Here is a 13,654-nt window from a genome sequence, read left to right as displayed (position 1 = left end):
ATTTCCTCATTTTTCCGAAATGATAATACATTGATTCTGATCGTTGCAGCCGTTTAACGTCCTCTGGTCCTCGAGGAATTCCCAATTGCGAGACTCCCCGTTGCTAGCCTTTAACAACGATTCCGAAAACATGTTGTGAAGAGTAACTTGGGATGCTTTCCATTTGACAGGACTAACCGGCCAGACTAGAGATTTGGAAGGACTAACTCTACAACGCCTTCAAATTACCGGAAAGACACACTTCGAGGTTGAAATATTTACTTCTCTAGAAGAATGCGAGGACTTATCGATGCAATTGTTCCTTCAAATTGTTGCATTTTCGTTGCAAACTGAAAGGACGTCTGGGCGTCCAGTTCTGACAAAGGGAAAGCACCATAAGTCATACATAAATAATCATAGAAACTGAAAATAATGCTAAGGAACAACTGAGCCACGAATGAACAGTTCTGACAACTTTATACTGCCGGAATCGGATATTTTTATGTCGTTTTGAAGTTGCAAAACAATGTCCCAGTACAAGGTTGAAAAGGCCGACATATACTTATCTCAGTGTCCGTGCCTTTGCTTTCGTCCTTTACTAAATATCGCTCAGTGTAACGTTCAATCGCCCTGAGAAGGACGCAAAAGGTTCACAATATAGAACCTCGAAAATCTCAGTATGTTTACTAATTCATGTATAAGTACGGGAGGTCATGCAAGACAGAGCGACACTAAATTATCACTTAAGCACTGAATTTTCATTTCAAAACAAATTAACAACACTGACAAATTAAATACTTGATTAAACTACAACTGTAAAGGAAACTTTGCTGAAGTCATTGTTTACACATTGGTTCATCAACACACGACCTTATTGCAATTAAAAGGCATCATGCTTTTTACACGGATTGATTACCACCGAAGACTGGTTGGTGGCAAGTATACTTGAGATTCATATATGCATGCAGCTTCAGTAGTCTTGCGCAGACCAAGTTCTGTTGTGAGGGAACTGTATAGGTCTTTAAATCAAATACTAACTTCCGAACTCTTCAGACTATGCAAACACGAAAAAAGTCTTCCAATGATTTTATAAAATATCGTCCTCTGGGAAAGCGAAAAGCGTGGTGTGACAGCCATGTTTATCAAGTGTTATGCACACACGCCTATTGACCAATGAAAGCACGCGCACTATCTGAAATATTAGAGAGATTAAGCATCGCGTTTACGTGAAACGGCAAACGCGAAACGGTGGGCTGCTGCTTGTCATAAAAGCATGAAAATGATGTTATTCGAACTCGTTTCTTTCTTTAAAAAAGTCACTTGATACCTGCTGCTAACAGCCAAGAAATGAGCTCATATCAAACGAGTTTCCTCTACTTTTGGCAAAATGCAAATTTTAGTTTGCCGTAAACGTGATGCTTAATCTCTCTATTTTATAAAACAATACGTGGAACAAAAAAAAAAAAAGCAGTCACAATGCAGAACTTTTGAGATCCGAAACTTCCTAACTTCTCATTCAAAAACTAATTCAGAAACAGCTTGGTCACTCTGAGAAAATTCCTTTGCGTAAGGGTTTGAAGACTTCAGAGGGGTTTGAGTTAAAACAGTCGATCACTGCTTTGCTGATATGCAAGCTTTTCTGTCTTAGCAAATATAGCACTCTCTACTTAAGTGATAATTACAGCGTCTAGAAGTCCCTTCGGAGACCCTTTACTGCACCAAAATATATCCCATAGCTTTGATATGCTTGTCACCGTTGTCACCTCCGTACTGGGCCTCGTTTCCACACGAATTGCTGGTATCGTTCAGACCTCCACTGCCAAAGCCGAGTCTTGAGTCACAAGAATCGCAGTTGACCTCGTTGTTACAAACAACGCCGATTCTTGCTTTGGAGTTACCGGTATAGCTACACATAACATTAAACCCCTCCTTTTGACAACCTGTTTGTAAAGAAGCCTGTGGGCCAATTAGCTTCTTCCATTCAGTCAAGCCAAGTGGTACGTTGAGATATTGCCCATCGGCAATCAGCGAATAGAGAGAATCAGCGCTTTTGTTAATGACGACGAAATTTGGGTATTGTGCGGCAGAGATGTTCATACCGAGACAGATCTTGTTGAAGGATGTGTTCCAGTAAGTTGGTAATTTTGTTTCTTGTGTGTCGAACCCAGTCTGTCCTCCAGGAAGGTTGTATGATTTCTTGTTGCTCCAAAAACTCGAATCGTAGAGGAAAGTTTGCTATACAAAAACAAGGAATGAAACTCTAACTAAAAGAATCAGACATTCAAGCTACGCAATGGCCGGTTGAAATAGCGTGTTTGGAGTACGTTAACTCTGGAAGGATCATTTCATTCGGGGCTTCGCATATTTGCTGCCTGTATTAGCGACCAGCGACAACATTAGCCAGGGGAGGATCTAGGGGGAGGGTGCAGGAAGCCTTGCGATTCATGGAACAAAGGCAGGTTGGAGTAAATCACAATATAATACCTCCAGGGAGTCAAGTTCCTATTTTTAAATATTTTTTGGTCTGCTTCCCATTTTCTCCTATTGTTCAAGAAATTTCTATTTTTTCCTATTTTTAGGGTTTTACTTAGTGTAGGGGAACATTTTGAAATATTTGAGATAAAGTTCATAATAAATTTGGTATATTCTTTTTTTTAAAAAAAGAAACCTTTTCGCCAAAAAAAAAAAAAAAAAAAACACAGCCTGTTTGAAATGATAACCTTCTGAAACTCATGCCCAAACTTTCTCCGTTTTTTTCTGGTAGCATATAGAGGAGTCTGGAAGATCATTTCCGTGCTTGTGCAGTTGCCATGTGGAATTAAGAAGGCAAGTAATTCAATCCAATTTCTATCTCTTTGTTTTCGAACAATGGTTGTTTTATTAATATACCATGTCTTTAAAAACAGTTGTATCTTTGTCTTTATAGCAATATTTTATTCAGAAAAAGTTCAAATATTTTTCAGCCTTATGCGTTTTGTGATAGCTGTTAAGAGTGGTAACCATTACAAACAAATTCGTGTTTACACACCGCATAATTGTTCGGATATACTTAACGTGTTAACCTACTTTATGTCTAAAAAAGGTCAAGGTGTAATTTTAGATGCGGTAACTTTAAATAAACTTTTGAACCTAAGAAAATTTAATTCAGCTTCTGAAGTGCTAGCTTAACGAAAATTGACTGCGCATGACTTAAATTCAAGGGAATTTCTGGCTAATGTGCCGGCCTTTTCATGACCGTGTCAGATGACCTTTCAATCATCAAAAATGGTCTTGGTACAATATAGATGTCAGAAATAGAAAGAGCGTGATGAAATTAGTGAGAATGTGAATTTTGAGGGCACTGATGTTTAGTGCGTGATTTTGGAGCGCAGTTTGAAAGTTTGCAAAATGTAAGAGAATTTTGTGCTGGATGGCAAGCTTGCCACACAGCAGCTGTTTTCCATATAAATTTCAGTTAATTTTTAATCATTAAAATCACTGTGTATATAAGCTGCAGTAGGTTCACAAGGGCTGATCTAGGATTTTGGCTAGGGGGGTGCACATGTCAGACGGAAATGCACAGGAAGCGCAATCTTTATATGTTAGACAATGTATAACACATGCTTTTAAGAGGGTTAGGGCTGTAGTATGATAAATCTTTAAATGATGAGACAAATAAAAATCTAACTTAATGCAGTTTTTGTCCTTTTAATATCCTCTAGTAGTTTAATTCGCTTTGCCGTTTTTTAGCTGAGCTAACATTGCTAGGAAGAATTATGAGTGTAACATGACAGTAATTTCAGGCGCTTGCTTTTTTTAAAAAAATCCTGCTATAGAACTTTGCATTATTATGATTTTCTTCAGCTAGCTTGACGTCGGTTGAAAGGTCAAATGGCGGAAAATGGAATGACAATGAGGCTGTGTTAATTGGTGGTTTACGCTGACCACTGCTACGAAAGCAAACTGGCGGCGCAAAAGATCTAACTAATTGGCAAGCATTCACTTCTGGCAACATTTTATTCCGCCAAAACTCCGAAAACTAGCGGTTTTAAGGCGCAACGGACCGCTGTCTGTTATTTAGGCTTTTTATTTCGTTTGTAAATTTTAGAATTTTTTAACTAGAACGTTTTTTTTTTTTAGTAACCGATGGGGGGGGGGGCTTCGATGGTTAAACTTTTCAGACAAAATTCTGTTTATTGATTTTGTTTTGGCTTTTAAATGTACGAATGGAATGGCCCTGGAGTACTTATCTAACAATTTTCTCAAACGCTTTGATATTCATGGTAGGAAACTAGGGGATCTGGAAGCATTGACACTACTGATTGTAGGTTGCCAATGAGACAAAGAGCTTTCTTTATTATCGGGGAACCAATCAATTGCAATGAAATAGTCTTGCTGCAGATCGCAAGTTTGAAAGACCCAAACAGTTTTAAGAAAGCCCTTTTTTAAGAATATATTTTATATTAGAACAAATAAGTGTATGTATGCCACTGTCTTTCCTATTTTCTGAGTGGCATTTGTCACTTGACGCCCTGTATGTACCTTGTTTCCATCGATCTTCATGACCGGTGTCCATCCTCCAGCTCCGCACCCGAAATCTCCAAAGTGACACAAAACGGAAGTTAGACCGGAGTCCACGTGAAGTGTGGTAAGCACGCTTGTGTTAAATCTGTAAATTGGACGGTTTAGGAATTAACTATGCATTCGATAATCGCGTTTTGAAAGGTTGAACACGCGTATTTGAAGCAAATACGTTGTGTTCATAAGGGAGCGTTCACAAAAACTTGTTGGGGGGGGGGGGGGGGAACCCGATGATAAATTGGGGGTCCCCCAAAAAAATTAGAGATAAAAGGGGGGTGTTTGAAAAATACAAAAGGGGGGGGGGGGTTACGTTAAATTATGAAAACAAAAATGTCGTTAGCCAATGTAAACAAAACTAAACAAAATATAATAATCAAGAGTGTAAAATGGACTTGACACCCCTACATGACTCTATAACTCCGTTGTGCGTGAAATGGTTTCCGTTCCTTTGCCATAATTTTGCTCTCTCGAGTACATATTCGAATGGACGCCTTCTTTAGGCGCTTCCAGTAAGATTTCATTTAGCAATGGTTTTTGTTCTATGAGACTTTAGATTTAGACCTTCATACTACTGTGTGATATATTTCTTTCATCAACGGAGTTGATAATGTAAATTGACCACCGCACAGGGATTCTAAAAGCTGACGTTTCGAGCGTTAGCCCTTCGTCAGAGCGAATCGAGAAATTATGGGTCGTGTGTAGTGGAGTAGGAGCTACGCTAGTGGTGGTAACATGGCAAAGTGAAAAATAGGATACATTAGTTAAATGAGAAGCGTTCGTTAATACCGTGGGGATTAAGGGTACCGATTTGGAAGATGAATTTTTGTTCCAGATTCTTGCGACTTTCCGTCGTACCTTGATGTAGGGAAAGGCCGCAGATAGCTATGTGTTTTTTGGAGTGGTTAGGGAGATTAAAATGGCGAGCGACTGGCTTAGATACATCCCTGTCATTCTTCGGAGTTCGGAGCGGCAATAAAGAATTTGTTTGTCCGGTATAAGTTTCGTCAGGTACGTTTGTCAAGTACGTTTCGTCACCCTCACTTTCCATCCTCATAATCACGCAGTCAAAAGTATCATTCTTAATAACTTTCAATTACTCCAAAATGATTTCGAGACTGGTAGAGTCTTTTCGCAACCTCCACTGAGTTATTTCATTCAAACGCGTTAGTTAGAAGCACGCTCAAAACTAACTAACAACCCGGCACTTTCAAATGCGCGCTCTTACGATGCAAAACTTGTCCTTTCACTCTTAACACTAGCAAAATATCGGGATCTAAGCGATCTGTTAAGATCACCGATCGTTTCACATGTACCTCCGCAAATGTCATTTATTGCATAACCTGTAGGTTATGAAATAAATTATACATTGGCGAGACAGGTAGATGAATAGGCGACCGATTCCGCGAACACCTTGGCGATGTTGAGAAGAATGACAAGCATGCATCTAAGCCAGTCGCTCGTTATTTTAATCTCCCTAACCACTCCAAAAAACACATGGCTATCTGCGGCCTTTCCCTACATCAAGGTACGACGGAAAGCCGCAAGAATCTGGAACAAAAATTCATCTTCCAAATCGGTACCCTTAATCCCCACGGTATTAACGAACGCTTCTCATTTAACTAATGTATCCTATTTTTCACTTTGCCATGTTACCACCACTAGCGTAGCTCCTACTCCACTACACACGACCCATAATTTCTCGATTCGCTCTGACGAAGGGCTAACGCTCGAAACGTCAGTTTGTAGAATCCCTGTACGGTGGTCAATTCACATTTATCAATTCCGTTAATAAAACCAAATTTTTGTACTCTACTTCTCCAGCGACGCAGCACAACAGTTTCTTTAGAAACTACTCCCTTCATTCCTTTACTCCCGTAATTGTTTGATATATAAGTTGTTTAAAACATAAGAAAATGTCACACGTGGTTTTTCTTGGAGCATGCACGTGCAAATTTCGCGCCTTAACCGCTGGACCACACGGCTTCGCCTGTGAATTTACTCGAACCATGTCCTAGTGCAGATCATTGTCGCCGGTCAAGCTGTTTGTGCAAAATTGACTTCTGTTAGTCCTTTCGTGACAACCAGCATTTTATAGTGTCAAAAAAGAAGAAAGAATACCATGAAATAGCATTTTCAAGTGAACTACATCGGGGAAGAAAATTACTCAGTTGTTTCACTTGAATAATTGTGACTTGTGACGGTTTCCCTATTATTTTCCAGAAAAAGGCTTTGTTTTGTATCAACAGGGCAACTGTAACCCGCAAAACGAAGCGGCGCCCGAGATATTGAAAAGAAAACTACGCGATTCTGAAATTCATTTATCGCTTGTTCAAACGCTTTCCGGATTGAAAAACAATGTAAATAAATTTGGTTGTGAAAAAGGAAAGAGGAGATCCCCCGAGTTTTTTGTTTATATTGTTCTCGATCGCGTTTCCTTCTGAAAAACTTTCAACTACACTTGAGTGCTGTTCTTTTATCATAATTTATTATGTTTTGTTTTGGTTGTTACGTTTTGTGCATTAAGAATAGCTAAACTATAGTCGGTCATTTTTGTTCTGATTTGAAGGCCTTTGGTTATGCTTGTTTGGTCGCCATAGAGACGTCCGCACGCAGTCTTGCCTCGCTCTCAGGTTCTTAGTGAAAAGAGAAAATGATGGCGCACGTGAAAGGCTGATCAATATATATTTTCTTTCAAACATCGGACCGAGGTTGGCCTGCATGCGGACGTCTCGGAAGACTTCCGCTCGTCTAAAAATAACTTTCGTGGACACGACATATCCCAAGGGCTGGACCGGGAGCCTCCTTCTCTGTCCCTTCATTTTCTCTTGATGAAACTGAACTGTTCTCGTCCAATGAAAATAGAGTGATTTTTCGTCAGTGTTTCGGAAAAGAAATGCAATTCACTTACTTGTCCTGCTTGTAAGCTTCGAACAGGGCTTTGCATGAGGCAGCTGAAAGAAAAACAAAAACAGCTAGTTCAACAGTGATTTAACCAGTTTCTTTTCAAAATGACAGAGGAAAAAACTAATGGTAATAGAAAACAGAAAAACTTGCTGCTACTTGATCAACACTTTCAGTACCAACATGCCATTCAGAAGATCACAGGTACGGACGCAAACTGCTTGGTAACCCCAGAAGTTCGATTTAAAGCGACATCAAATACTGACCTATTTCGCAGTTATCTCCCGTGAAGCCGATCTTACAGTTGCAGCGGAAACCTTTATTTTTCAAGTCTGGTACACATGTACCTCCGTTTTGGCAAGATGAGGAGGCACATTGTGTCTGAAATGGGAAAGAAATCGTCTTTTATACCCTACGGAAAATCGTTTAACTTCGACATAATGACCGAGTTTCGGTTATTCTTTCTGTTTTTCTCGAACTTGTTTTTGTTATTATTTTTTATACACGTCAATCCTTTTACTCGTTGACATGAGCATGCTGAGATACGAGTATTGTCATGTCAAGATTTGATAGCAGTCACGTGATCACAAGTGCTTGGAGAACCGAGCCAAGTTGTTAGCGCATGCCATGAAATGGTGGACGTCGAGCAGCTAATTATACGTTTCTTGACGTGTAGGTTTTTCACGTGCTGCTGGGTAATTCTTGAAGTACTTGTGTTGCCTTTACAAATAGTGTTTCAACGATCTTAACGCGACGTTTGTTTTCATTGTGGAAGCAACTCTTCATGTCAGGATACAAACAACCTTCTTCAGACGTTATTCTAAATAAATTATTCACGTTTACAGTGTAAGTTGAACACAGAATAATTATCTGAGCAACGATGCCTTATTATCCGACTTTGGACACTTCTACATTGTTATAGGAACAACAATTGTTTTGGCCGCCCGGTTCCATATGCGAAATTTAAGCAAGGATACAAATCTCACGTTAAATGAAGCGTGGGTTAATTCGAGACGAAAGGACGAAGTGATCGTCGCACATAACTGGACAATTTAAGCAATTGTCTTTTATAGACACCTGAAAGAGTCAGTTGGCTTCAACGGGATACGACCTCGTGACTTCTGCGATGCCGGTACAATGCTCTAACAACTGAGCCATGAAGCCATTCAGTTCGGAGAACCTGCTCCCAAATGAGATAATTTCTTGGATCACTTCTCCCTTTCGTAAATCTCACCTGAACAGAGAAGTGATGTGAAGTTGAGTTGACCCTAAATTCTTCGGGGTCTCTGTATCGATCAGAAGACAGCAACTCGCACCAGAGCTTGCCATCAGCTCCTCTTGATGCAGCCATGTTGAAAGACAGGCAAGAGGGATGACTCAGACATTCAAAAGTGCAGTCAAAGACATCGGCAACCGTGTGTGTACCAACTCTTGGCACATTCAGATAATGCGAGTCGTCTCTTACAAACACATCTTGTGGCACATGTGGGTGATACCATGTGTTTAATCCTGTACCACGTGACAGCATGCAAATTTTAGAATTAATAATTCTGGGGGCAACATTCATATCATATGAATTAAGTTCGAGGGCATACCATTCAGTCAAAAGTCCTGGAAATTTTGGTTAAATGCCAAATGGAACAGTCATTTTCCGGAGAGTTTGTTTGGAAAATGTGTCCAGAGGTACTCCAAACGGAATTTCGGAAATTCCTGTATCATCAAGTTAACCGATTGTTGAATTTCCGGGTTAAGCCCTGGAAACAGAGGTTTGAAACTAGAGCATTACAACTGAAGTATTTTTGGAAAATCGCTTAGAGAATGCATGGTCAGTCCCACCGTAATTTTAGCACCCCTAACCTCGACTCTTCACCAGGCTCTGCACAACTATGCATATTCGAAATACTTGGGGAAAGTTCGCCGGAATTTGATCTAGTTAGTTCATCACGAGTGTGTGATAGTAGAGCAAACTTAATCGGGAATAACATGGTTTAGCATTCTTATACGCATTTCTATGCGTTCTTTTTTTAATCTCTGTGTATTAGAACCTTCTTCGTGGACATTTATGGATTCTATGACAACGTTATCTAAAATATTTGCAGCTTTCATTTCAAATCCAGGATTTTCTTTAGTTTTTCAATCATTTCTCAGCGATTCAGGGATTCCTAAGTTTCCAGGCTCGGCCCACGATCTTCTTTTAGGTTGTCCGATGCTATACTAACCGCGGCTCGCTTGGCCGTCGAAAGTTTTCTTTGTTGCGACTGAAATAGGAGAAACATATTTGAGCTTAATTATACTAGCCGGGACCAACTCATAACGTACTCCTATGGAAAAAACAAGCAGAGAGGAAAAAAATCCGAATTTGCCTGTTTTTTTTTTTTTTCTTAACTGTTTGTACAGGATCTTTTGGCTTATTTTGATGTTTCTCAATGACATCATTCATATGATATTTAACAGTTCCCATAGGGTAGCCATTAAGTAACAAAATCCTCTAGAGGTCATCTAGGGCAGACTGTAACAATCGGGGTGACGAACAAATTCTAATGCAGCGCGCGATAAGCCAAAGTGCGGACTAGGTTTATTTTGTATTTACGCGGAGTAAAAGAGTCTCACTTGGTGAAAGACCGGTGAATGTCTTCTTTCGATAGATTGAACAAACAGTTAAGAAAAAAGATTGATAGATTGAACAAACAGTTAAGAAAAAAGAAGTTCTTATCGTTCTACCTTTCTTAGGTCATCACAGCAAACACCTCACAAAACAGCTGAGGGCTTGTATAAACAAATTCTATGGTATTTTCAACGTCACAATAGTTTTTCAGAACACCCAAAGAATCAAGTCTTTTTTCCCTTACAAAGATAAACTGTAGCTCCTTCCTTCAGGTCAAAAGTAGTGTACAGAGCAAACTGCTGGGATTGCAATGATTTCTACATAGGGAAAACGAAACGCCGATTACGTGACAGAAAAACAGAACATTTTAAAGCTCTAACCGACAAATTGTCACGAATCTGCAATTGCTGATCATGTTTTCTTAACCAAACATAGAATTAAGTGGGATCATTTTGAAATATTTGCAACTGGTCGATCAGACATGCATTGCAAAATTAAAGAGTCTCTGTTGATTCGTGATGTTAAGCCAGCCTTAAATGAAAACGTGGCAGTGAGAAACTTTATCTCTATTATTAGGATATTCTTGTCGTTTTATGTCAATCAATTTCGTTAGTTTCCAGTCCGTACAGTTGTATTTTTGAATTTAAATTTATCTGTAACTGAATAATAATCACTTCTGATGATGTATGTTGTAACATACGAAACGTTAAGTTTATAAAAGTTATGCATTTCAAGCAAATGTTTGTAACCGCTGTTTGCGTTTTATTAGTATTGAAACTAAAATGGCTTAAGTCAAAGAATTTTTTTGAGAATTGAAAACATTTCTGCTTCTCGATATCGTCAACTGACTTTTCTTTCGGATGTTGTGCGTCCCTCGCAAATAAGTTAAGGAATTCTTCAACAGTGTCCGGCTCCGAAACAGTATTTATTCTTCGTTGTTTTTCCGTGCATGTGGTTGACCCGAGAAATTCAATATAAAGTCTTTATTAAAAACTAGTCTCAACAGACGTGAGGCTTTAAAGTCTTTACGAGATAAATAACATTACCAAGGTAACCGCGTTATATAAATTTAAACAGGCATCTGGTCATAAACAACTCTTTGAATTTCTCAGTCCTTATCCGAGGACGCTGGTGTAACCGTTTTTGGCGGGAGCAATTCTTGAAGACGATGATCTTTGTAATAAGCCATATTAATAGTTATCTTATTGAACAATAAGTTACATCCTTTATCTTCTCTTTAATTACACTTGATATCTTCAAGTAAAAATTATCCATGTCGAAACGCCCCGTTGCAAAAAAAATTGCTTTAATTGACAATACGGTGGTGACATGGCGTTTTGTTTAGGGAGTATCCAGCGGGGTTCCTTAACGCACACGAACACGCAAATGAAAGCTTCAAATTCTAGTAGTGTTGATAAAGCTATTTCGCTTTAACTTAGACAACGCTGAAACATGATGGAGTGGTAGTTATGTAGATATGTGGAAAAAGTCTTCATTTGCAAAAAAAATTAATAAATAAAAAAAGTAATGCTGAAAGAAAATTCCAGGGGTCAATTTAATAAAACTTTTACACGTGTAATTTACAAGTGTAGCTATTGTTCTCAGACTCTAAAACAATGGCTACACTTGTAAATTACACGTGTAAAAGTTTTATTAAATTCACCCCAGGACAAGAGAGAAACAACTTGAAACGTGGATAAAGGAAAAGATAACTTACCAACCGCACGAGTTCCTTCTCGTATCACAGAAAACAAAACGAAGAGGAGAAAATAGCATATGACATGCGACAACATGGTGAGTAAATGACTGACACAGTCTGAAGTTAAATCCCGACGATACGTTAAAGAGTAAAGATTCTAGTAGTGTTGATAAAGCTATTTTACTTTGACTTAAAACAACACTTAAACATGATGGAATGGTAGTTATGTAGATATGTGGAAACAGTTCTCCTTCGCAAAAAAAAAAAAAGACTGAAAAAAATCCAGGACGGGAGAGAAACAACTTGAAACGTGGATAAACGAAAAGACAACTTACCATCTGTACGAATTCCTTCTCGTATCACAGAAAGCAAAACGAAGTGGAGAAAATAACATGTGACACTCGTTAACATGGTGAGTAATGAATCCCGACGATACGTACAAGATCGACGATTGCTATTAGGTTTCACTGCATGATCAGTGGAAATGTTTGCTAAAAACCCACAAGATCACACCACGCTCATTAAATGCTTGCTTCGTTCTTTATCAACACCCTACCTAACACAAGCGCAATGACTGTCAGAGGAACCAATTTATTAAATATTGATGACAATAATCTCATATGATTTTAAAAATTGGGAAACTTCAGCGCCACTGAAAGTTCATAACTGACAACATGAGTTTAACTTCCGTTATTGAAAAAGATAGAAATTGAAAAAGTTTGACGATAATTCGATAGGGAGTTAACAAGTCTTGCAAACTCCTTGATAAAGTATTTAAAATACTCAAGAGCGTTCCGCACGAAGGACAGAAACGACTTGATTTATGAGAACATCTGCTAAATATTTTTTGTCATCTACTTCTGAAAATTGATACCTTCGAAGTAAATAATTCTTGTGTTGAAGTGTCACAGTATTTACCTGCAATATTAAACTTAGGGCTAGGGCAAACGTCGAACTTTTCAAGTGCCGAATCTAAAACGACACATGAAAAGTTCGACGTTTGCCATAGGTCTTTAAATATTATTAGTTTTAAATATTAGCTTTGTAGTCCATTATCGTATATCATACGTCAAAATGTAATAATTAATTGGTTTTTGGGAGAATTACCAGCAACGTTCAGTTTGTTCCTTCCCGAAGCAGAATCATTTTATTTCGCCTTTTGCCACTGAAAATAGCTTTAAGAAGATTGTGATACCGTCAAAGAAAGAGTTTAACTTACCTCTGGGATTTCTGTCATTAACGGATCCTGAATTTAATGGGGAAAATTCTGAGCAAAAGATGTTTCTAGCAATTTGACGATAAACCAGTGCGATAAATACATCTTATTCGATGGTTTAAGGTCGGTACACACGAGGGAGCTTGCTCCCGCAGCACGGTCCTGCAACACGCTCCCGGAGCAAAGCTCCCTCGTCTGCACCAACAATTTCTAGCGAAAAAATATGTTGCGAAACAAAACTTTTGCTCCCGAGTTTTGCTCCCTCATATCAAACTGGTTTGATATGAGTGAGCAAGCTCCAGGGGCAAATCTGTTGCACGGGTCTGTTTCAGGAGCAAGCTCCCTGGTGTATACTGAAATTTGCTTGCCGTGACATGACGTGTCTCCAGTTGGCCAATCAAATCGGCTTATTTTTTTCATCCACAACTCATTGCGAACTCACTTTCAAAGTTTCCATGCCCCAATCGGGTTGTTTCATCATTCAGCTCCCTCGTCGTGTCCTTCGTGTGTACTGGTTGGGATACTTACCCGGGAGCGTGTTTCAGGAGCAAGCTCCTGCGTGTATCGGCCTATACGATATAATGCGCGCGGATATTTTGCGAGTTGCGCAGTACGAGCAATGAGCAAAATGTCCGGGAGTATTATATGTTAAACCGTCGAATAAGAGATTCATTATTCCACTACAGAAAGGTAT

The 13,654-nt window shown here is 39.0% G+C and overlaps 1 protein-coding gene across 1 annotated transcript; it reads right to left on the bottom strand.

Annotated features, from left to right (window-relative positions):
• Positions 1-1,689: 1,689 nt before the first annotated feature.
• LOC137978972 (uncharacterized) lies at positions 1,690-12,304 on the bottom strand. The gene is made up of 6 exons (XM_068826105.1): positions 12,080-12,304; positions 8,675-8,949; positions 7,707-7,821; positions 7,448-7,490; positions 4,501-4,627; positions 1,690-2,214 (listed from the first exon to the last, which is right to left on the bottom strand). The coding sequence occupies exons 1-6, from the start codon at positions 12,153-12,155 to the stop codon at positions 1,690-1,692; spliced, it is 1,161 nt and encodes a 386-aa protein (XP_068682206.1). The 5' UTR covers positions 12,156-12,304.
• Between the last annotated feature and the right edge of the window lie 1,350 nt (positions 12,305-13,654).

The sequence above is a fragment of the Montipora foliosa genome, chromosome 12 (genome assembly GCF_036669935.1).
Source record: "Montipora foliosa isolate CH-2021 chromosome 12, ASM3666993v2, whole genome shotgun sequence".
Lineage (NCBI taxonomy): Eukaryota > Metazoa > Cnidaria > Anthozoa > Scleractinia > Acroporidae > Montipora > Montipora foliosa.
This window is presented reverse-complemented; position numbering and strand designations above follow the sequence as displayed.

Bases quoted from the DNA above. Each gene is read 5' to 3' on its own strand.
- LOC137978972 (XM_068826105.1), bottom strand. From the start codon at position 12,155: ATGTTAACGAGTGTCACATGTTATTTTCTCCACTTCGTTTTGCTTTCT. The intron at 7,822-8,674 runs GTGAGATTTACG...TTCCCATTTCAG, and splicing joins CACATCACTTCTCTGTTCAG to ACACAATGTGCCTCCTCATC. The intron at 7,491-7,706 runs GTCAGTATTTGA...TTTTTCTTTCAG, and splicing joins GGGAGATAACTGCGAAATAG to CTGCCTCATGCAAAGCCCTG.